This window comes from Accipiter gentilis, chromosome 2 (assembly GCF_929443795.1).
Source record: "Accipiter gentilis chromosome 2, bAccGen1.1, whole genome shotgun sequence".
Classification (NCBI taxonomy): Eukaryota; Metazoa; Chordata; class Aves; order Accipitriformes; family Accipitridae; genus Astur; species Astur gentilis.
In genome coordinates this window covers 12,651,360-12,674,760 of record NC_064881.1, presented here as the reverse complement: position 1 = coordinate 12,674,760, position 23,401 = coordinate 12,651,360, and the positions used below count along the sequence as shown (strand labels likewise).

Genomic DNA, 23,401 nt, shown 5'->3' with positions numbered 1-23,401 from the left:
TTGCTACCTCCTATGTAGTACTCTTTGCAGCATAGTCATTAGTCTGCACAAAGTAGATATTAGTAATGTGCTGTCACGAATGGTAGAATACAATGGTTGCCTGGTTTTAGTTTCAGTGCTTATGTTAATTCATTATGTTCTAGATGTTAGGCTGTTTCCCGGAGGGGTAAAGTTTTATGGGTTATTATCTCTAAGTCACTTATGTTTATACCCAAGTTCACTGGATAGATATTTTCACTGTTTTGCCCACACCATTCCATTTTCCTGCAGCAGCTTTCGCAGGCAGTTCTGCTGCTGCATGCTTGGATTTGGTTCTGTCTTCCTGCAGCCTGTGCATGCTCTCGCTGCTGTCCTGCCACGCTTCCTTGGCCACCCCCCGATACTGTAGGCTAGAGCTTGAATCCACGGAGGAGGATTTCTCTGAACTCGGCTGCCTGCTATAAGAAGTCCTGAAGTTCAAGATAATATAAATACAGCCTTGTATATATTTTAAAAAAAAAAACAAAACGCCGTAACTATCTGTTCTTTTGTGATTAATTTGCATAAGTGTGTGTGCTGCCCTTACGTGAAACACTGCTGTACAGTAGGGTCAGTGCCTACATCTTTGAGTGGTTATTTACAATAGCTGTTGTCCAAAAATGCAAAAGGCCAAGTGGCTTCACCTACCTCTCAATGCCGTCTTGTCCCCCTGGGGCCTCAGCGTGGACCCCTTGGTCTTTTCACGTCTCTCCGTCAGCTTGTGGGAGAACAGGAGCTGTAAAACCCCGGCCGATTCCCAGCCGCTGTCGGGTAGAGTACCTGCTGGCTCTCTCCCTCTCGCTGCCTGCCTTACAAAAGGCCACGATGGCCGGAGGCAGGGCTCTGGAGGTCGAGATCTGTCCCTCCTGCCATTTGGCAGTGCCGTGTTTATAGACTGTCATGCCAGATGTCTTCATTGCTTAGGGCAGAAACATGTGCGTACATGTTGCTGTTCGAATCTCTTCCAAATTATACAATAAAGCAGGCAGAAAATTAAACGAAGTATCACTTTGTGAAAGTGCAAGCATGAGCCCCTCCTGGCCTAGGCTGGCTCCCTGGTCAAACCCACCTACTGGTTAACAGTCTCACCCCAGCAATGCCCATTCTTCCTCCTTCTTGTCATCCAGCACCAAAGCCTCAGCTTGAGCTTCCAGAGGTAGAACTCAGGCCACAGAGAGACACACCTCTGTTTGTTGCTCCCTTGTCCCTCCAGCCCCAGCCAGACAAGAACGAATGGGGGAGAATCAGCATCTTCCTACCAGAGGCAGGATTCTCCTCCTAAACGTGGGCAAAGGTGAACAGGCTTCGCCGGCTGTCTCCTCTAAAGAGTGACATGCTGTTCAGATAAATGCAGATCAGATGGCCTGCCAAGAACATAGAGTGATGTAGACCCGTGCATCAGTCAGAAGACTGATTTTAATTCAACATGGAGTTGAAGTCAACATCTTTGCCAGTTAAGCGTGGATTTTTCTTACCCGCTTGACTGTTTTCATTGGTGGGAACACCTTCCCCAGTTAAGATCCTCCCTTACTGAGTTACTGAAAGTAGGAGGGACCTCTGGAAGCCCTGGGTTGGCAGCTAGACCTTCTGCTACCTGCAGCTATTCTGAGATGAGGCTTCTGCTGCGAAAAGTCTAGCATTTTTCTACAAAGTCCATGAGACCTACGGCTCGCTCTGAAGTCAGTGCAAGTGTGCAGTAGGCACATTGGTTCTTGATGATCCAGGAAGGATGGCTGAGCCTTGCAGGGCTGCAGGTCCCAGCGTGCCGTCCTGCAGTGGTGCAGGCACTTTGCCACTTACGCCCTCAGCCCCTTCCAACAGCAGAGGTGTCTGAAGGAGGGAGGGTTAAATCTGCACCTTCACAGACTGAACTGCCTAACGAGAGGCTTGCGTAAGCCTCTCTTCACAGCTTGCTTGCTGTAAGCCCACAGCACAAGGAAAGCAGGAGGAGGCTAAACGGTGCTCCTTCTTCGGTTGCCGTAACCCAGGGGTAGATTCCTTCGTCTTCAGGAGCTCTGGCGACATTTGCACAGTTTCAACAGCCCTGGCTGAGAGGGGCAGATGTGGTGAGATTTGTAGTTCAGTTTGGCCACAGCACCATGGAGGTGCTGTCTGACCATCACTTCGGCTCTCCTGAGCCACAGTAAGTGGCTATGTTGACTGTCTCTTGACTTCTCCAACTCGGCTCCCCCAGCTATTCCTGGCTGCTTGGACAGAGCAGGTTTCCTCATCAGTACTTTTTTTGAGTCAGGTGGCTGTTAGTTACCCGTTACAGAAAAGAAGAAAAATGTTTACTAACGCTACGGTAGTTGTGGCTCTTCGGGGCACATTCTCCATAGAGGCACCACAGGCGATCTCTTGTCCTTCGCTCTGAAGGAGTCTTTACTGTTGGCAAACCTGAGAGAGGTTAGACTGGGGCATCCTGAGCTTAGTTTGCTCCATTACCACCCTGAGCAGCAGCAGCTCCTGGCTGCCTCGGCCTGCGTGTGTTCATCCTCCTTCTTCCCAAACCAGGGTGCCAGTCTGTTTCAGCGTTCCGGTCCCGCCACCGCGCTCCCAGCTAGGATGTCAACTCTTGCCCCACGTATTTCTCTCCCGTGACCCTGCTGCCTTTCATCAGCCACAGTAAACCTTGCCAGCTCCTTCCATCTAAAACCCTGAGACGGGCGCGCAGGTTTGGGAGCAGCAGGGCTACAGCAGCCACTGAAGAGGGAGGTTGCCGCTTCCCAAGGCAGCACGTTGATGGCGGTGGCACGTGTCATGGCTCCCGCCCCGCGGCACGAGCGAAGAGCGGACCTGGGAGCTGCCGCTGCTGCAGACCGCAGCAGGTGGTGCGGTGACGTGCGTGGCACCGTTCGGGAGCCCTTTGCCTTACGCCACTGCTGGTGGCAGCTGGGGAGGGTTCACAGGCACAGCCTGGATGGACATTACTGTCTGCGGAGAACTCGATCCTGTTCATGTGAGTACATGCTCACCTGGGATCTGTGTGGACAGCACTTCTTAAAGAATCACAGTTTCCATAGGGTAAGTAACCGCTTTTCATTTTGTTTCCTTAAAGAAATATTTAAAAGCCAGGATGACTTTGTAATACTATTAAATCCTTAATCGGTTCCACGGTTATTATGACTCTGATGTTTCTAGGACCCTTCTCTGGTTTACAACTGATTAATTTCAGGAATCGAAGCTAGATTCACTGTTCCTGTATACAAGGTGTAATGACAGATACTGTGTTCTCGACACCGTGTTCTCATTATTGTAATCTTATTTTGAAAGAAAAGAACCATGAAACTGGTGTTTTCCTTTACTGTGCACTCTTAAGAAAAATAAGAAATGCAAGTTAGGAGGAGGATTCCTGGTTGTATTCGTGTAATGTCTTCATTATCCTTTTAGTTTAGATATCAAGTAATATTTTAAAACATTTGCAAGTGCAGTTATTTTTTCAGATTTTTAAAGATGAACTGTGAATTTTGAAAAAAAGTATGTTCCTCTTTTTTAATATTAAAAACAGGAATAAATGATTTAGCCTAGGGTTTGAGGGCTTTTTTTTTTTTTTTTTTTCCTTTGACTCCTGAAATGGTAAAAATTCAAATAGTGTCTAACCTGGAATTACCTGGATGTTTGGAGAGTTAGCAAAATTAGCGCCTCACGGATAGTGGAAGATCTGATAAATTCTAAGAATTCTAATCTGACAAATTATAGAAGTTGTATTTTGTTACTAGTTCCCAAGTGGGTTTTGGGCATGTGCACGTGACAATGCTTTTTGCAGTGTGATGCTTCTCTACTTCATGTAGAGAATAACTTAAGCTTTGTAATTCGTTAAAGATTGTTCCTAACTCACCTAGTTGAGAAGAAAACTTTATAACGCTATAACTGTAAGCAGTTATGAGAAGAATGGTACGTCTTTGTCCAGTATTCTGCCTCAGAGATTTTCTGGCACCAAAAGCTTCTGAGAAGGGTGGTTTAAAAAATCAGCATTATCATGGACAACTTTTGTATTCTGCGCATAAGAAAAAGTCTGTTATCCAATAGCTGATTTATTGTCACAAAGCATAGGAATTTTTTTATTTTCTGTTTTCACTTTATCCTGTCAAATGCAGCAGATGTTTTCCTTATTCATACAAACTTACCGCTTTTGTGTGTATGTTGTTAAGCTCTTTGCTTAATAATGGTCTTGTAGAAGTTGAGATCCCAGCTAATTGTAGGTATAGCATTGTCCTCATCTGGATCCACTGCATTGTGATTTTGCTATATTCATAAGGTAATGAATAAGAGTACCTGACCTTCCTCCTTCATTCTCTTCAGCATTTTAACTACATCTGGTGTTTATCTTGCTTATTGACTTGTTCCAGTTCCTTCAGTTTCCCCTGATAGAATAGTCTTTCCATGCCTCTAGTGGCCCATCTCTGAGGGCATCTGCTTTTTGCTGAAGTGACTTTAGATGTGTGGTGAGAATTGAGTATCATAAACATTTAACAGAAAATGCTGAATGCTGTTGAGAAGGCATTATAATATTTTACATAGAATTGGGGGTGGGGGGTCGGGGGGGCGGGTGCTGTTGAACAGTCTGTAAATAGTCTGTAAATACCATTAGTGGAGGGACTAAGTCCATGAGGACTTAGTCCATTACATTTATGTGGCTGTCTTAAATATTGTCTACTTATTGTGAGCTACGTTAGTAGAAACATCTGGATAATGAAGCTCTCTCCCTTTCTGCTGTGATAGTGGAAGATGTTGAGATAGGCATTGCAGGATAACTAATTTATGAGGGTCTTGCTGAGAGAGGGATTAAGGAGTCATCAGCATTCTCTCCCTGAAACAAGGTGAACTGGGGCCAAAGAGGAGGTGAGGGTTGTGCCCCCTCTCGCTCATTAGTTGAAAACAAACCTTTCACTTTTTCTTTGAGTACTGGGGCTGTTTCTCCCTCCTGCCTGTATGTACAAAGCCCCAAATAAATGCACCTCAGCTGTCAGGAGAGCTTCAGTCGGTTGCGCTTGAAGCACTTTTGCACTTTAATAGATGTTCAAGGATGCCAGTTTGCTCACGTTCATGCTTACCAGCAGAGGAGGCTGGGGCTGTGCAAAGCTGGACTCGGTACCGAAAGGAAGAATACTTTACTGGAGCGAATGGGAAGTGAGAAGGGGAAATGGTTTGTGTGTGGGGAAATGTTACATTACTCTGGGGCTCCTGCCAAATACCTTCAGCCTGCTATGCCGTGTGGGGTACGTGCACTGTACAGGGCTTCGCCCTTACATACCTGGAAGAGTTGGAGGCGATAAACCTCCCCGTTACAATGAGGCGCTGAACATGTTTTCCTCGTATACCTGTGTCATCCAGGAGGCTTTCTAGCAAGAAAAGGAAGACGTGCTGCAAATTTACAAAAGGATGGTGGCAGGGAAAAGGGAGATATAAGGGAAATTCCAGAAAGGCCCTCTGGATTTGCTCAGGCACACCTAGACTTGCCCTCTATTGGGATTTACCTGTAGCATGTACATCATCAAGAGGCTTTATTATTTTTTTAAAATTAATTTTATTTTCCTTTGCAGGTCACCTTTTAAGCTGCTATTTCCTGTATAATTAAGCAGAATGAAGGCATTAGGTTCTAGTAAAGTTGGGCCCAATCCAGAAATCTTCTCTTATTCAGTGCTTTCTGAGTAAGAAACTCAAGTCTGGGCCCAGCATTTTACGTGTTTCACTGTTATTTCTAAATTGTTTGTGGTCTGTGGATTTTTTGTTTTGTTTTGTTTTTAACTTTATTGAAAACTCCTTTGCTTTTGTCTTATTTTACCTCTTTATGTGTTACTGTCCAGCGTAGCGTTAGTTGAAATAATGTAAGTATACTGTGAATTGAAATGCATAATTGCTACTGATAATGCAAGAACAATTGATTCCTACAGTTTATAATTAACAGTACATAATGTTCTGTGCATGGGTTGGATCTATCCCTTTTAACTTTTCCTTTCCAATTCTTTCCAACCCCTGGTCTTGCCTCATCCCAGCCTTTCTGAATATACTGGTTTCGCTGGAGTCTAGTCCATTCTTCCTTTTGTTTTTCAGACCAGTAAAAATGGGAAGTACTGGATTCTGGTTTCCTCCAAGAAGAGTCAGCGGAACTGGTTAAGACCAAAATCTGAGGACTTTAGTGGGCAAACATCAGGTGTGCATTGAACACAGGCTGCTTTAATCCTGCTTTAAGTATATGCTTCTTTAAAAATAGTATTATATATGAGCTTTTGTGTAATGTGTTTGTTATATTTGATACTGCATATAATCATTCATCCTGCAGTTGTGAAAGCACCAGTAAGAATGAGGATTTTAAGTGATAATATGTTGAGACACAAACAGGCAATATTACTCATAAAATTCTTTCAGCTGGTCTTTGGAAAGTGTAATATTTGAGGATCAGTGGTTTTTAAAGTTTTATCTCCATTGCTCAGTCTATATATCCACAAGAAAAAAAAGAAGGTGGTTATTTGCTATTCAGAGATCAATACTGAAGTTCTTAATTGCCTCATCTGTTGAGAAATGGTACTGCGATAATAGTGCATACATATTTTTTAATAAAACGCTGTCATTGTCAAAGATTGGATCCACACTATATTTGTTCTAATGATGCATTTTTCAGGACACTTAAACACAGTTCAAAGTCAGCTTAATTAGTTTTGATCATAGAGGAACAAAACCTGAATTCTTCATCCGTGTGAATGTTCTGAGTTACTTCTGGTACAGCAACTAGGTTACCTGAAGTTTTGGAGAAGACAACAGTAATGCTGCATTGGCCTGAATATAGGATGGCCTCCACGCTGAGGTGTGATCTTTGCACTGAGGAAAGGAGTGAGAAGTTGTCACAGTTGTTAATTTAACAGTTAAGCCTCGCAGGCAGTTCCACAACAAACACTGCCTTTGGCCTCCCGTCGGACCCCGCATATCACCCTTCTGCATGGCCTAACATCCTGCATCTCCCCAGCCTGATGCACGTTCAGTTCCCCCCCACCTGCCCCCGGCGTTACCAGCTCGCCCCTCTCCTCGTGTCCTTAGATATTCCCAACCCCTGTGCAGTGCTCCCTGCACCTCCTTGGCCGCACAGCCCCATCCTAGTTCTGTCCGTTGTCCCTCCGTGCAGCAGCTCACCCTCCCACCCTGTGTCCTGCCAGCTGTGCCCGCTTCCCTTCTCACCGGCTGGGCGCGGAGGCCACTTGCCGCTGAGCTCTGGACCCGGCACGTTCGAATTAACCACGCTCCTCTGCAGCGGACTGTGGAGGCAGTTCCCTTGCCCTTCGCTGCTAATGCTGCCTTGCCCCGTCTCAGGCTAGGTGTGGATTTGGCAGGGAGGCCAAAGGGGTCGTAGCCCTTTCTTACCCCTTCGAGACTGTAGGTGCCCTAGCCTCGCAGTGAGGGCCACGGCTGCTGCGCTGCTGGCTCTGTGTGGCGGGCCTCATATAGGTGCCTGTGTGATATAGATATACCCTATGCAAGTGTAGATCGGGTTGGGCTTTTTTTCTCCCCCTGAACTCCGTTTGTCAGGAGAGATGAGGCTAAAACAAGATTTCATTCTACATTCAGGCCAATATGCGTAGAAGACCAGTGTGCTCATTTACAGGAAAGCAAAACGAATTTTATTGCCAGATTCTGATTAAAGCGTATATTGAAAAAAATCTTTCAACCCACAAATATATCACAACTTTGATGTGAATCAGACCTTCCTTTTAGTTACATTGGTGGCTTCACTGAAGTCTTTGGAACTGGTCTTCATTTACTTCTATTGCAGAAAATTATTGCTCCCAAGTCTCCAAACAACTGTTTCATTCTTTCACTTGTGAACTAGGTAGTTTGTTATGAGACAGAAAATAAAATTAAGCTGATACTTTGAAGACCTGTGCATGTTCCCACTCATGGAACTGGTGTCTCCAGGCTTCGTCCCGTGAGTGGGAATGAGTCCGAGACAAATCTGAAATCAGAAAGAGTCCTTTTCTGTCACTGGGTATCTTTAAAGAGGTTAGTGGTTCCATGTAATATTTGAGGGGGTAAAGGTGGTCTTACAAAACTTCTTGCTTCAGGAAGGTAGCGTAGTTTAACCTGCCATTCCAGGACTTTAGGGTCAAAAGGCAGCAGATTTCCATCTTGGTGTGCCAGTACCTCTCTCCTCTCGTAAAGACGAGGGAAAAGTTATGAAGAGGAGGGAGGAAGAGGCATAGACAAAGACATACTCTGCGTACGTGTTTCGAATGGAGATCTCAGTCTGAAGATTTCGTAAAATGCAGGCATTAGAGAGTCGCATCCCCTTCTCCGCCTCCCTGCCCCTCCAGCCCTCCTGTCCTGCCACGCACAGAGAAAAACACAGGCTCTCCTTCCCCCTCGCGTTCTTCCAGGGCCACGCCGGGGCCCTCGCCAGGACTGTTCCGTTTTGCCCCCATCACACCTGGGCACCGCTCTCCGCTCCCCTCCGGAGCGGTTGCCTCCTCCTGCCTCTGCTGAGCCTCACCAGGGGAGAGAGGACAGCTGGGACTGGGACTGGGCCCGGGCCCAGGCCGCCCCCAAGCTCTCCAGCCTCCCCTCGCTGCCAGCGGGGAAGAGTCCGTTTTGTTTATCAGGGAGACGGCCTTAGGTTGGAGCAGCTGCGGCCTGGTGCTCCCTGCCCGGCTGCCCGGCTCCACCTGTCCCAGCAGCTGCTGCCTTCCCCTGCCCTGCTGCTGGGGGCTGTGGGGGCGGCCGGCTGCCGAGCCCCCAGCCCGGCCGCTGCCCCGGCCTCGGTGCCGCCTGGCCCAGCCGCCTCTTGCGCAGCTGCCCCGGCAGAAGCCGGAGTGGACAGCAGCTGCCACGAGCTGCGACACTGGGGCCGGGGGGGGCGGTCGCTGCTTTTGAGGGAGAAGGGCCAGATTTGGGGGCTCTCCGGCCCTGCCGAAGGCTCGCGTGGAGTGCCGTCCTCCCGCTGTCCTCCTCCTCGTCCCCGCTGCCGCAGACCTCACACCCGACCCTTCCCGCAGCGGGCAGTGCTGGATTTTGGTATCTGTAGTAGCAATTGTGCTCCGATGGTGAAAAAAAGCTGTCGGCTACCCCTGACAAAGGAGGGCTGTCGAGTGCCCTGTAATGGCAGGCGCCCAGTTGCTACTATGTGTTACCAGATGACGAATTTAAAGCCGTTCACCCGCACGTCAGACACGAGCCTCACGCACCTCCTTTAGCTGGAAGCCTCTGGTTTACGGCGCGGTTTGCAATGCCCCAGCGGGACGAAGAGCCTCGGTCCTCAGCTAGCCTAAACCTGAACGCCTACAGCCCCTACGTCTTGCAGGATAGCGTGAGGAGGGTGGGGGTCTCCAGCGCTGGGCTGATGAAACCCTGATCTACCTAATCTATCCCTAATCTGTGGGGTTTGTGTCGTTAATACGTCAAGTCTCTGTTAGCAGAGGGTATGTTTACAGGAGAACTTCACCTGGTGTTACAATCATTGGCAATGCGTACATTTTACTAGAGTAGATACACAGGTGTGCGGTAATCGCAGCGAGGAGGTACGTAAGCTTTGCCCCCCCAGACTGTCAGCATGGGTACTGCTGCTTTTCGCACAGGTTTTCAAACATTTTGAGGCTTACAGATTTTCACTTCGATAACTATGTGCGTGCGTGTGTGCGTGCTTGTGTGCATGTATGTCTGTGCAAACACCACAGGCGCGGCTTTAACGCCTTTGAAATCCAAAGCTGCCAAAAGCCGTCTGGGTAGGTAGGCTCTTTGCCTCATGCCTCCCGTAATCTGATAGAAACTTTGCTGTTCTCCAACAGCGCTCGAGGGGAAGGTTGTGAGGTGTGATTTCAGGGCATATGTGGATCTGTTCATCCTGAGCAATGCGTTTTAAGAGTTGCAGCAAATAGTGTAAAGAAACCTGCAGGTATTACATTAGACCAGCTGAACCTAATTTTATTTTTAAGTTTTATTCAGAAGCTTCACATAGCAAGTAAAACTTCAAAATCTAAGTTTAGTTACAAACTAGTTGTTTCTTATTTTTTTTTTCCAGTCCCCTTTTGCTTTCTTTTACGACCACATGAAACTTGAGAAGCCATCTAAAGCTAAATCATTTAGTGGAGTTGGGCAATTCCCAAGTGTCCAACAAGAAGGCCTGGTTTAGGCTGCGATGGCCACTGTCATTCCTGGTGATTTGTCAGAAGTAAGAGATACCCAGAAAGTCCCTTCAGGGAAACGTAAGCGTGGTGAAACCAAACCAAGAAAAAACTTTCCTTGCCAACTGTGTGACAAGGCCTTTAACAGTGTTGAGAAATTAAAGGTTCACTCATACTCTCACACAGGAGAGAGGCCCTACAAGTGCACACAACAAGACTGCACCAAGGCCTTTGTTTCTAAGTACAAATTACTAAGGTATTAAACTCTATTTATCTTTCAGATTATATTATCTATTTTATGTTGGCCGTGTTAAGCCGTGTAAAAGTATATATATGTGTACGCCTTCAGCTGATTGCAGAGAGGATGTGTTAATTAAAGTAGCCATTGGATTGTTTCTAGAATTCTAAATTACCTAAGTTTGCAAGCTAATGTCTTTGATTTTGTTTCTTAATTTGTTTTCTGCTTTTGTTTTCTGTTTGTTTGTTGTTTTGTTTTTGTTTGTTTGTTTGTTTTTTTTTTAAATGAGCATAGAGTATTCATTTGTATAAGGAATTGTCACAAGAAAAAAGAGTATGGACTGAAATTTTTTTGGCTATGGACTTTTACACGAGTACTTTCATACTTGCCCATATACCCCTGTTACAGTAGCTAAAACCCACCAAAACTAAAGTGTCGATTTAAGAGAAATGGCTCGCGTTTTGCTATATTTAAATTTGTCGAACTGTCTTTGTAGTGTCATGCTTTCAGTTAAAAGGTTCTGTTGCAAAGCAGCCCTTAGTGTAGTATTTAGCTGCCATTAAAAAATGAGCACGTGTGTTTTTTGATCAAAATAATTACTTACAGAATATATCTGTGTTTAAAGGCATATGGCTACTCATTCTCCTGAGAAAACCCACAAGTGTAATTATTGTGAGAAAATGTTTCACCGAAAAGATCACCTAAAGAATCACCTACATACACACAATCCCAACAAAGAGGCCTTTAAGTGTGAAGAATGTGGAAAGAACTACAATACCAAGCTTGGGTTCAAACGTCACCTAGCTTTGCATGCTGCAACAAGCGGTGACCTCACCTGTAAGGTATGTTTGCAGACTTTTGAAAGCACAGGAGTGCTGCTGGAGCACCTAAAAACTCACGCAGGCAAGTCATCGGGTGGAGTGAAGGAGAAAAAACACCAGTGTGAACACTGTGATCGTCGGTTCTACACCCGAAAGGATGTCCGTAGACACATGGTAGTGCACACTGGAAGAAAGGACTTCCTCTGTCAGTACTGTGCACAGAGATTTGGGCGGAAGGATCACCTCACACGCCACATGAAGAAAAGTCACAACCAGGAACTTCTGAAGGTCAAAACAGAGCCAATGGACCTTCTAGATCCCTTTACCTGCAATGTTTCTGTGCCTATTAAGGATGAGCTGCTTCCAGTGATGTCTTTACCTTCCAGTGAACTGACATCAAAGCCATTTACAAACACTCTGCAATTAAATCTCTACAACACTCAGATTCAGTCCATGCAGAGTTCTGCATCTGCACACCAAATGGTTGCCACATCGTTACCATTGGGAATGCCTTGTCCAATAGATATGGAGTCTGTCCACCCTTCTCACCAGCTATCGTTGAAATATCCGCTCGGTACTACCTCATATGCAATTTCTATGCCTGAAAAAGAACAGCCATTGAAAGGGGAAATCGAAAGTTACTTGATGGAGTTGCAAAGTGGTATGCCTTCTTCATCCCAGGATTCTCAAGCATCTTCATCAAAACTAGGGCTGGATCCACAAGTAGGGCCACTAGATGATGGGTCTGGGGAGGTTTCCCTTTCCAAGGGCTCCGTTCCTATTAGCGAACCTCTAAACACCCCATCATTGGACTTTTCTCAGCTGTTCAACTTCATACCTGTAAATGGCCCTCCCTATAATCCTTCTGTTTCAGTGGGAAACCTCGGAATGAGTTATACACAAGAGGAGGCACATTCTTCTATGACTCAACTTCCACCACAAACCCAGGATCCTCAAGATCCTAGCAATAGTATAGGTCTTGGGTCTCTGCACTCGTTGTCAGCAGCTTTCACAAGCAGTCTAAGCACAACCACCACCCTACCGCGATTTCATCAAGCTTTCCAATAGGATGTACAAAGCTGGCTTGTTACTGTCTATTTGTAGAAATGCCTTAGGTGACCATTTTTAACTTAGTGCCTACTATAAGACATTATAAATTCTCTGCTTTTGTACAGTACCAATCTCATGAAGCCAGTAAGAAATTTAAATTAACTTTTTAAAAATGTTTTGAAAGTGTTTATTCTCAGCTGTGTTTACTTTGTTGTTTTTTTAAAAAAAAACCAGTCTCATTGTATTGTTTTCATTTTCACTGCCAATTGACACTTTTCAAATATTCAGTAGAAAGTCATCCCAAGCAAACTCTCAACACTCATCCCTTTTTTAAAACTTTTTCAACCATACCAGCTATTCCGTTTTATTGATGTCAGTGGTAGAACTACCACTTTTAATATATTTTACTATTTGCAAAGAATTCAGTTAAAATATATATCACAAAGATTCCTGAAGATTTGGGAAAAAAAATTTCCAGTCCATTTCCAAACAAATCCTCTTTTCAAATGGTGACACATCTGATCTGTTCTATAATGACAAATCTAAATTTTTAAAATAAATATAGAATTCAGATTTTTCTGAAAACTTGTGTGTGTATATATAGAAGAAGTCCATATATACACATGTACATATATATAGCATTTTGACTTGTATTGAAGTCATTATAAAAGGTGTTAAGAATTTTGCCATTTTCTGGCTTAAATTTTTGTGGCCTGTTATGGATAATGGAAGAAAAAAATTTAGTTTAATTCTCTAAAATCATGGGTGAACAGAATTTCAACAGAGAATCTCTGCTTGCCTAAATGACAAATGTTTCAAGTTGAATTTGGAACTGTGTTGTTGTGCTTTCATGACTCTGGTAGAGGGAAACAGGCGAAATTAATGGCTGATCTTGAACTATAAAAGTGTTGTAATGTAGTAATGCAGAATATTTTGTCGCAGTTTTTGTTTTAATTCTTAACTTGCTGTTTTTTCTCTTTAGTAGCATAGAAAAAGTACTGCATAGGAATCTTCCGATAGTGTACTCACATTTGTAGGCATCAGTCTTCTCCCAGCTGCCACCGCCAAAGGGTGGATCAAGTCCAGCCAGAAAGTGTGTATCTATTTTCAGTTCAAAACTAGTGTGCAGTCAGAGAGTGAATGTAAATTTGCAAATACCAGTTTTTTTGTGGTGTTTTTTTTTTTTATTGGAATGATCTTTTCAGTTGTGTTACATGGTGTGTTATGTCCTCCTAAGCAAAAAGTTAGACGTTAATCACACTTTCTACACCTGGGTACTTGGTTAGGGACTTTTTGCCCATTGCCAAGATTTAAAGACAGGACTCTTAGGAGTGAAGTAAAAGCATATTGCTTACACCACTTTTACCTAATGCAATATATTCTATTCCCCAACCCCTAATAACCAAAAGAGGAAAAAAAAAAAAACCAACCCTGTGATGCATGAAAGCAAACTAGATTTGCTGTAATTCAACAATAACATTTGTTTCCTTGTCATTTTTGTACAAGGAATTAAAAAATAGAAATCAAATACGTTAGTATCTCTCAAACAGTAATGAGGATTCATACAAGGTTTTAAGTGGTTAAACTAAATATACTTCACAGAAACAAAAGTTGCTCCCATTTAAGGAGCTCGTGCTCCAGATGTTTTATCAGTAGCTCCTACTTTTTTTTTTTTTTTTTTAATTCTAGGAGCAATATGCAGGTGTAGTTTTACTATTTTATACATATGTGTATTTAAATTTTATTACTAAAAGATAACATTTTTATAAATGTGTTTGTGTTCCAAAGGCATTAAAATAAGGATGTATTAATAAGGAAAATACCTTTTGAAATTCTGCAAACTACTCCTAGATTTTGGGTTTAGGAGCACGTTATCTCAAAGTGGGCTTTTAGCTCTGCTTCATGACTGCTTCCTCTGGTTTCTGTGAAACAGATTGCTTGCTTACTTACATCTTTAGTTGAATGATTTGTTCAATATTGCTTTTTTTCTCTTCACCTTTCTAAAGGAAAGAAAAACACAGATGAACAGAGCACAAGGTGAATGCAAACGAATGTAACTCTAGTTTAAATCAGCAACCATAACGCATCTAGGAAGAACTCGGGTTTATCCTCAGTCCTTTAAATCAGTCTGAGGTGAAGATGAATGGACTTAATTCCACCAGCGGGTTATGTCCCGCGTGGAGGCGAGCATCTGCAACTCCCCCTGCAGCAGAGGAAAGTTGCGAGCGCTCGGCATCCTGCAGCCAACCCGGCCGCGTGGCCGGGCAGCGCTGCCCGCCCCGGGCAGCCTCTGGCACACAAATTTCCAGTCCGTAGCGACTGTTCGTCGGTCTCAGTTGCCGATTAGACTTCATTAAGGAAACAAAACCCAACAGACACTTGGCCAACACCCGTTTCTTAGTGCGTAGCCAGAATCCTTACTACTTTGTTCGTGCCTTAGCTTTCTGTAAAGGGATTGACATTTCACTTTGGAGTTAGACGTACATTTCACTTGAGAAATAGGGACCTCAGACAAGATATTGAACCTCATTCAGTCAGGGTTTCAGCGTGTGGCTGCACCGAGTGTGTTTGCCAGGGAACTAGGATGTACGGTAACGTGGAAGCAGACTGACATTGTAAGCAATACTACCACCACCGGAGTGCTTTTGAATATCACTTAGGCAGAGTCAATATTGGCCACTACTAAGCCGTCAGTTTTTAAACCCTGTTTTCTCGATTTCAGATGGATTCTCGGCGGGAGGGGGGGGGAGGGCTGGCTGATCATGCACCACTCTTTGTGCAACTTCTAAACTTCTAGTAAGGTTTTTTTTTGGTGGTTTTTTTTTTTTTAATATATATATTTTTGTGTACTTGTTGCTTGTGCTTTATTTAGTAGTAAATTGTGGAATAGAGTGATTTATTGTTAATTTGGCAGTAGCGGTTTTTAAAAACCATATACTGACTGAAACATGAGCCAGAGCTGATTGCTTTATTAAGCTAATAATGAATGTTAAGAGTACATATTTTCAGGATCATTTGCCTAGTGAGCTAAACTTGTATTATAGGCCAATATTTTTTAAAATAAAGCTTGGTCAACCTCTATGTTACACATATTACAAGATATAGCACTTTCAAAAAGAAAACCTAAACCTTTTAAGAAAATTTCTTACAGGTTATGCTTTTTATTATAAAACCTTTTATTATAATTTGTTTCAAGTGCCATTAGATTACGTATATGTAGGCCTTTGGTATAATGCTTTGTGTACAAAATGGTAGACATTGTAATTTTAAACAGGTACATTTTTACAGTGTTTTCTTATCAATTTGCTATATTGCACAGAACCAGTGTGTCTTTCTTAAGGGTTTTACAATGGTTTTTACTAGGTTTACATGTTTCAAACTACACTGTCTTCTACTGCCATTTTGAATACCAGTCAAAAAAAAAATTAGGAGTTTGTCCTCACCAATTGCAAACTGTGTCCTCTGGAGTACTGGGTGGTAAACTATGTCAAAAATGTTGTAACGTGCAGTATTTGATACAGATTTTTTTTATCATATCCTATCATCGCTATGCTGCTGTCTGAAGTTAATTTAGGGCCTGATCCTGCATCCGTAAAAGTCGAGGGGGAGCAGGATTGCATCCTTCATTATGTCTGTCTCATACACTGGTTTAGCAGCTCATCCTGTATTCTTCTCAGTCTATAGATAAGCCTCTGAAATAAATGTACTTATCTGATATGTAGTAAACTGTATAGGCTTAGCTGCCCATCCTGCATCCTCCCAGCGTACAGTTAAAGCCACAGCCTACTTAGCATCACGCTCAAGTACAAGTAATGCCACAGTAGTTCAAAATGTGTTTGGATAGTCCCAAAGCTTTTATGCAATAAGGGTGTCTTACTTTTGTTGGAAGGCAGTGTCTTTTGATAACAGTTATCTAGCCCTGGAAGTGACACAGAACTATTGCTAATCATATGTAAACACTTTTCAGTATAAGCTTCAGTGGTACAGTTGAACCAGAGTGAATGTTTATCTCCTCAGAAACACTCCTGCAATATTGTTATATTGGATCATGCTGCTAATGTAACTTGGGATACAACTCCTCTCATGGTGCTACAAACCTCCCTGTCTCATTCAGATGTATTTTTACCCATAGAAAAAAGGACTATACTAGACTTATAGTTGTATGATATATTTTTATACTGTGACTTAATTTGTCATTAATGAACTTTGTGCAACACCACAATGTATTCATATGCACTTGCAAAAGTAAAATTTTGGACATGCAAATTTAAACGCTGACAAGCCCAGCTCTTGTTCACAAAAATAGGTGACTGCTAGTTAAATTAGATGTGGGCTTTTTATATGGTGTGGAGTGAAGAACATACTATATATTACTAAAAGCCTTTGAATTTAGACAAAAACTGGGAAAAGTATATTGGGGAATGATGACACACCCAAACCTGACTCGGATTGCTGAAATTATATTTTTAGCTAGTGGAAAAATTGTTTGGACTTGTGTGCTAAAATGTTTTAATGATAAAAGTTTTGAGTCAAAAATAGAGGAAAAAAAAAGACACAGAAAACCCTGCATTCCAGACTGAATTTGTATATGTTTCTTGCATTTAAAATTTGCTATCCTGTGATATGGGAAATTGAGTTGCTTATCATGTATATGTACTTTAAAATGTATTCACAAACTACTGTTGTATTTGTATAAAATATAGACAAAAAGATTGCATATATATTTTTGTGTATAAGCTCTGTAAAATAGCAATCACATTATGAAGCTGCAGCAGAACTTCATTTTAAACATTCACATCCAAAGAAACAGACTATTTATTGTCCACATACCCTGATTATAAAATATACCTTGCTGCTATTAAACAATAGTGCTGCAGCTTCTTGTGGCCTACAGTGTTATGTTTGCTGTACAAAAATATGTGAACTCCACAAAATATATCAATAAAATTACAGAATGGTTTTAGTTAATGAATAACTTATGCCTGGCATTTCAATAGATAATCTTGATCTGCATGTTTGGGATCACAATAAGTAATTACAGAATACACCCAGTTTTGCTGGGTGTAGTTAGTCTGAGTTTGCAAAGGTATAACTGTCTTTCTAGTTTACGACTGGTAAAATGTCGGCTTTTCAGAAAATCTTAAAGCGTAAGCATCTGCGTTTCATGATTTCACCAAGGAACAAATTGGATGATGCTACTGTGTCTGTGACAAGACAGATCTGAACTGAAGAAAGCAATTGAGCTTGCCATCAAATTGCACTTTGAAATGCTGTGAGACACTGGAAGGTGAGTTTGGGGTTTCTGTAGTGGGAGTGCTCATTTGGGAGGTGTAGGTGAGTGATTCTCCATCATTTCAGATTAACAAGTAATTTACATCAATTGTTATAGTTTGCAGGATAAGCTGTAAAAGTGTGGCATGTGCTAGATACAGTATATGGTTTGTCTCTGAAATATTTCCAGGAGAAACTCCGTTGCTTTGATCCCATAGATCTCCCGTTTGCCTGGGACACTGCCGAAGAAGTCTGACTCTAATGCACGGGGGGAGGAGGTGCTACGCAGCCAGACGAGCAGCCTGCTCACAACTGCAGAGTTGCCTCTCTGCTCATTCCACACAGTTGTTCCCTAGCGTGGACTGTTTGCCAGGAAAGTGAAAGACTGGCATTTCACGTTTCGTTGCTTTTTCAGAACCTATTTTGTTAACATCCTCGGCATTGTCTATGTTTTCGTGCTTTTGGGTTCCTTTCTTTTTCACATCTTGACTTCCTAGATTTCTTGCTGTAACCCAGTCTGAGAGAAATGATGGTTAGAGTTTTTGGCTTTCACCTTCTCTGTACACAGACATTTTTCCTTTCTTGTGATCCCTACCCCGTTCCTCTGAGCTGACTTACCACTTCTGCGTTAGAGGTTTCTAACCTGCTTGAGAGGGTTGGCCTCGTTCTGTGAGAGTCAGAAGCTCTACAGATGCTCTGCGATATACTCTGCAAAACCATTTATTGCACCCCCACCCCGAGAGAAAACCACCCTATTGTGTCGCTGTCATAGCTGGTCCCACCCACTGTTACTGAATTAACCTGTCCTCCTTCCAAACAGACACCCTCTAGAAACTCCGTCATCCTCTGTAATAAGTGGAATGTGATTGCATGGATAGTATCTATGTTATATCCAGACATCTCTTGGTGCAGTCCCTCCAGAGCTTTCCTTGTTAAATTCAGAGCCACAGGTATCTTCCCTTCTCTCTCTCCTGTAACCACCCCTTTCCAAAACTTGAGTAAGAAAGAACAGAAAATGGTCCTTCAGTATCCTCTATACCTGGTCTCCCTGTGCTCCAGAAGTGGAAGAGAAAGGCTGTTGCGGTTTTGCCCTTCACTCTCCTTTTCCTTCCCATGTATAAGCATGCCCTGGGATAAAGAGTGGTTTTTTGACAGAGAAACCCAAAACTGTGATGCAGAGCTGCTGCTGGACGAGTGAGAACTGAGCAGCTACATGCTGTTGGCTTCCTCGCTTTGCAAATCAAAACTGTATTAAATCGGATAGAAATGAGGTTTTCCAAAGTGGCAGTTGCCGTAGTTGGCACAGTAAGGGTTGACGGTCACAAACAGGCAGCAAGTAGGACAGCAAGATAAGCTCTATTACAAAATTTAGTCTGTGCTTAAAAGTTTGAGAAGTGTAGTGGAGGATTAACTGCTGCTTATCGTTACGAGCTGGGGCCTTTAGCAAATAAACAGCAATGCTGTATTTCTGTGTTTTGAACAACAGTGGAGATAGTGGTGTTGAAAATGACAGAGCCCAGCAGCAGTAGCGTGAAGTTTCAAGTTCCTGCTCGTGTGCTATACCCCAGATAATTCAGTATAAACTTTGTCTACTCCCAATAAAGGTCTAACATCTCGCTCAGTATTTTTACTTTTATATAGTTATATTTATTTGTTGTAATGGTCTGTGCGTCCTCAAGAAATTAACATTTCCAGAGAAATAAGTGTTTTAAAAAATAAAATTAACAGTTGTATTCTTCAATGTCATCGTCATCCCACAACCTTGTCTCCTTTGGGGACACTTGTGTCACAAAATCACCAGCTAGAAAGCTAGTTTTCCTCAGAGGGGACTGAAGGGACATCAGCTATCAGCTGAGCAGTCTGAAAACGGGACTACAGTAATGCACACTGTGGCTGGGCTTGAAATCATTTGAATTGATCCTTGATAGTTTGCCCATGGCGCTGATTTTCACTGTTGCACTGAACTGCTGTGTACAAAAAGAATGGTTTAGTGTCCATTTTCATATCATTCAGTCAGATCTCTGCCTGACGTATGTAAAATAATGCTGAGAACCTGAATAGTCACAGTTTCTGAAAACTGGTACATTGCCTAAACTTTTGTGTCTGTGTGTATGTATGTATGTGTGTACATGTATCTATGCGTGGGAGGGTAGTGATCAAACCTGGAAAAGTTGAGAAATTAGTTTTATTTTGTTTTGGTTTACTTAAAAAAGTTTAAAGTGTTTGTGTTTTACAAGTCCAAAATGAATCATGCAGTTTGTAAAGGTATCTCCTAGTTAACACTGTGTGGTTTCCCAGGCAAGTTGGAAGAGTTTCTTCCAAATACTTGATTAATCTATGAGAGACAGAAATTTATCTAAGGGGCACACAGACTCCCATGAGAAAGGTGTTTGTCAGCTATCCTTGTGTAGTATTAGATACAATTCCAGCAGAAAAGTTCTGTAGGCTGTGCCTCTGAAATTAAGCTCAACTCTGGCTTACTTTGTGTTAAATTGTTACACACTTGGTCATGAGTAAATCCTTAAGTTCCCTCACAAGTACTTGCATTGAAAATGAAAATACAGGCTCTGTATGGTTGAGGACCATGCCATAAATGAGCAACATCCGAGCTCTAACATAGGAATATCAATTATCAAACATTAATGACAGATAAACACAGACTAAACTCCCAAACTCACTGAAGTCTGGCCTCACCTAAAAATTGCCTCTTCTTTGTCAGTGTCTGGCTCCTTAGGCCAATCGAGTATTACAGGGTTGCCCCATAGTTTATGTGCTCTCTTCAGCTTAGGCATATTTTTCTTCAGCATTATTTTTGCAAGAAGCTTCTGCTTATTCACTGATGTAATCCTTGTAACAGCATACTTGAATTGTACGAGCCATTTTAATCAAGCAGGTTTAAAACCCTGTAACTTAGGGCAATCTCTGATAATTTGCCGTGGCCCACCAGAGTGCCCAGGGCATCACTTCAGAGCCACCAAATTTAGTTGATCCTCTTGCCTCTTCCCTTCTGCAGCTCCCTGAAGACATGGTGTTTGCAGGGAGCTACCACATTTGCTACGGCAGTGTATTGAATATAGTCACAGAGCTGAGCGTGATCTGTGTTAATGGGATTGTGCAAGCTGCTGGGAGAGACTGACCCTTTTATACTTCAGTCCTAGGCATCAGCATTGAATCTCTGGACCTGGGAAAGCAGCTTTCTCCAAGCGGTAGAATAGCACTAACGTTACCCCCGGGCCCTTTGCTGTAGGTGGCTCTTTTTTTTTTTTCAGTAACCATTGAAGCTGTTCTCTAGTCCTTAAGCTACAAGTCTCAAATTCCACCATTAATTTTGTCATCTCCCTTTGACACAGCGAAGTCAGCTTTGCTCCAGGGCCAAGACTGCAAAACTAGTCTTGGACACTTTGGCTGAAAATACTGCATAAGGTGCCTGCAGTATGACGGCAGTAAACCTGCCAGGTTAGGTAACCCCGTCTTTGCGTGGCCAGAAAGTATTGCTGTGGGTCAAAGCCTGTATTTCACATTTTGTTATCTTTATCCTTAAGTTTAGATTTTCTTAGCTTGTCTCAAGGTGTTCTTTCGCAATTGTGATATTAATCTACAGCAGCAGGTCCCAGATTGTTGTCCCTGGTCCACCCTGGTCAGTGGTGGTCATTGAGGCCCCAGTAAATTAGCTGTGAAACCTCACCTGCCTTGCTAGTTAAAACTTCAGTGCATTCAGGTAAAGAGAGCCTTTGCTTGGTGCTCTTGAACACATGGAGTAACCTTCCTGGGAAGGAAAAAAGCATCAAGCAGCTGTTTGGCAATGTGTGTTTCAAACTTGATCTTATTATTTATAAACTAGGGTTTAACCTTTTAAAATGTTTATTATTATTATGTCTCTCAGCAGTAAAATAGCATCACAATTCTTGCAGATGTATTCGTTCTTTGCATTTGGGTTTACCTCTGACTGCTTTAATGGAAACTTGCTTGTATTCACTATCCGAGGTCTCATTTGTCTCACCAAAGCAACCAAACTCTGAAATATGAACTGGATTTTTTTCTGGCTTGTGCCTGTAGTAAAAAAAAAAAAAAAAAAAAAAAAAGAAAAAGTTAATCAGTGGCCTATCTTCAGAACAAGCCTGTGTATGGGCTGGCTTCAAATAATGGTATCGCTTACACCTGTGCAATTGATCATATCAGAACTGCTTTCAGGCATCTCTGAATATCATTTGAGGTCTATGAGGTGTGACTGGAAGCAACATTTGGACTGTGAAACACTATATGCATAAGGAAGAATGCAGGTTCATCATCAAATCCTAAACTGAGATCACAGGGACTGACAGTAAATGGAGAAAAAAGGAAACTTTGATTTGAAACTGGGAAGAAAACCTCTCAGAAATCACTAAGGCACAGGCTAAGGAACTGTGTGGTTTTGAGAATAGGGCTATAATATAAGCACTTGAGAGAGAAATTTGACTCCTTTAGCAAGATTATAAAGTAATTTAGTAGAAACACAATGATACCTCTATATTGTAAAGCAGTTCTTAGAAGCCACTGGACAGCCAAGCCTTCAAGGGTTTCTTACATGGTACACCAACCACATGTACAGAGAAATAAAGTCATGATTGTGGAGAAGAATATAACTATACACTCTTAAACTCTCAGAAATCGGTTCCAATCCCCAGTTCTGTCCTTCTCCTGTTTTAGACAAAACTTTGGCTGTTAAGAACCAGAACAGTGATGCACCTTGAGCAAAATGAAACTCTGGTGTTTGGTATGTGTCCTCTGTTGTGGTGGGTGACATCCATATCAGTCCTTTACGGCCCTTGGTGTCAGGGCTGACTTCTGCTGTCCAGCAACTCAATGAACAGCAGTGGCAACTAACAGTAATGGCAAACAAAGAGTTTCTGTGTTCCTGATGTACAAGTGAAATATAAACGGGTGAACCGAGCAAGACTGATTCTGTATTCCTTCTCAGCTGGAAGCACAGATTGGGTTGGGCAGCTGTTGCAGCATCAGATGCACAGGCATGTTTTACTTGCAGAAATAGGACACATAAGCTTGGAACAGAACCATCGCTGCCACAGGTTATGGTAGTTGTGACATACTGCGTAGCTGTGACATATTGCAGCCCTCGGGATACAGACTGTTTCCCTCTTGCCACTTGTGAAAGTTCCTGTTGCATCCTCTGCTGATGACTTCTGGTTCATACAGCTTCCTTTTTCCTTGTGGAAATAGCAGTGAAACGGGACCAGTGTGGTTGGAGGCTGCTGTGGGTGCCTGGTGCGATGCTGTGGGTTCCCCTGGGGAAGGGCAGCCAGGAGGGAAGGGGCAGCTTGTCCCCAGCAGCCCTGAAAATAGCTTGTCCCACTGCTCCCCCCTGAAAATAGTTCCCTGGGCCACGCCGTGGCCCCCTCCTCCAGCCTGCAGTAATGCTGGAGCTAAACAGGGCTGTGAAGCGTGGCAAGGATGTCCTACAGCGGTTGTGTCTCGTGGGAAGTCACTGGGCCGAGTCATCAATGGATTACAAGAGAATAACATTTATTAAGAATAAAAGCCTGCTTCTTTTTAAATCTGCTTTAATTGCGTTCACATTCAAAGGCACTGGATGTCCCCCTGCTCTGGTCCTCAGTAGTCAGCTTGAGACAGGCCAGTAAGCTACATTAAGGCTGTTTAGATCCCAAAATACGCCCCTGTTCCTGTTCAAAAATTCACTGTGTTCCCCAAGAACAATACAACATGCCTGCCGTGACAGGGGCAAAACAGAAAGGTTTCCAACAGAAAAGGGTAACAGGAAAATTACCCAAAAAGGGACAACTGGAAGGAGTGGGGAGGACGTGGATTTTGAAAAAAATAGTATAGAAGGTCTGCTGTATCCTTCCGAATGAGATTTCAACCAAAGTAATTTGGGAACAGCC

At 42.9% G+C, this 23,401-nt stretch overlaps 1 protein-coding gene across 2 annotated transcripts in view; it reads left to right on the top strand.

Moving 5' to 3' along the window:
- The window catches only part of PLAG1 (PLAG1 zinc finger), a 55,628-nt gene extending 36,515 nt beyond the window's left edge, over nt 1-19,113 (top strand). The window contains exons 1-4 of one of the 2 annotated variants that reach the window (XM_049825757.1): nt 2,223-3,042; nt 6,073-6,172; nt 10,022-10,380; nt 10,988-19,113. In XM_049825757.1, coding sequence (XP_049681714.1) covers nt 10,139-10,380; nt 10,988-12,251 — 1,506 coding nt within the window. In that variant the 5' untranslated portion in view covers nt 2,223-3,042; nt 6,073-6,172; nt 10,022-10,138 and the 3' untranslated portion in view covers nt 12,252-19,113. Of the gene's footprint in view, nt 1-2,222; nt 3,043-6,072; nt 6,173-10,021; nt 10,381-10,987 lie in introns of those variants that run through there. The other variant, XM_049825749.1, reaches the window with a different exon arrangement.
- The last annotated feature ends 4,288 nt before the right edge of the window (nt 19,114-23,401 follow it).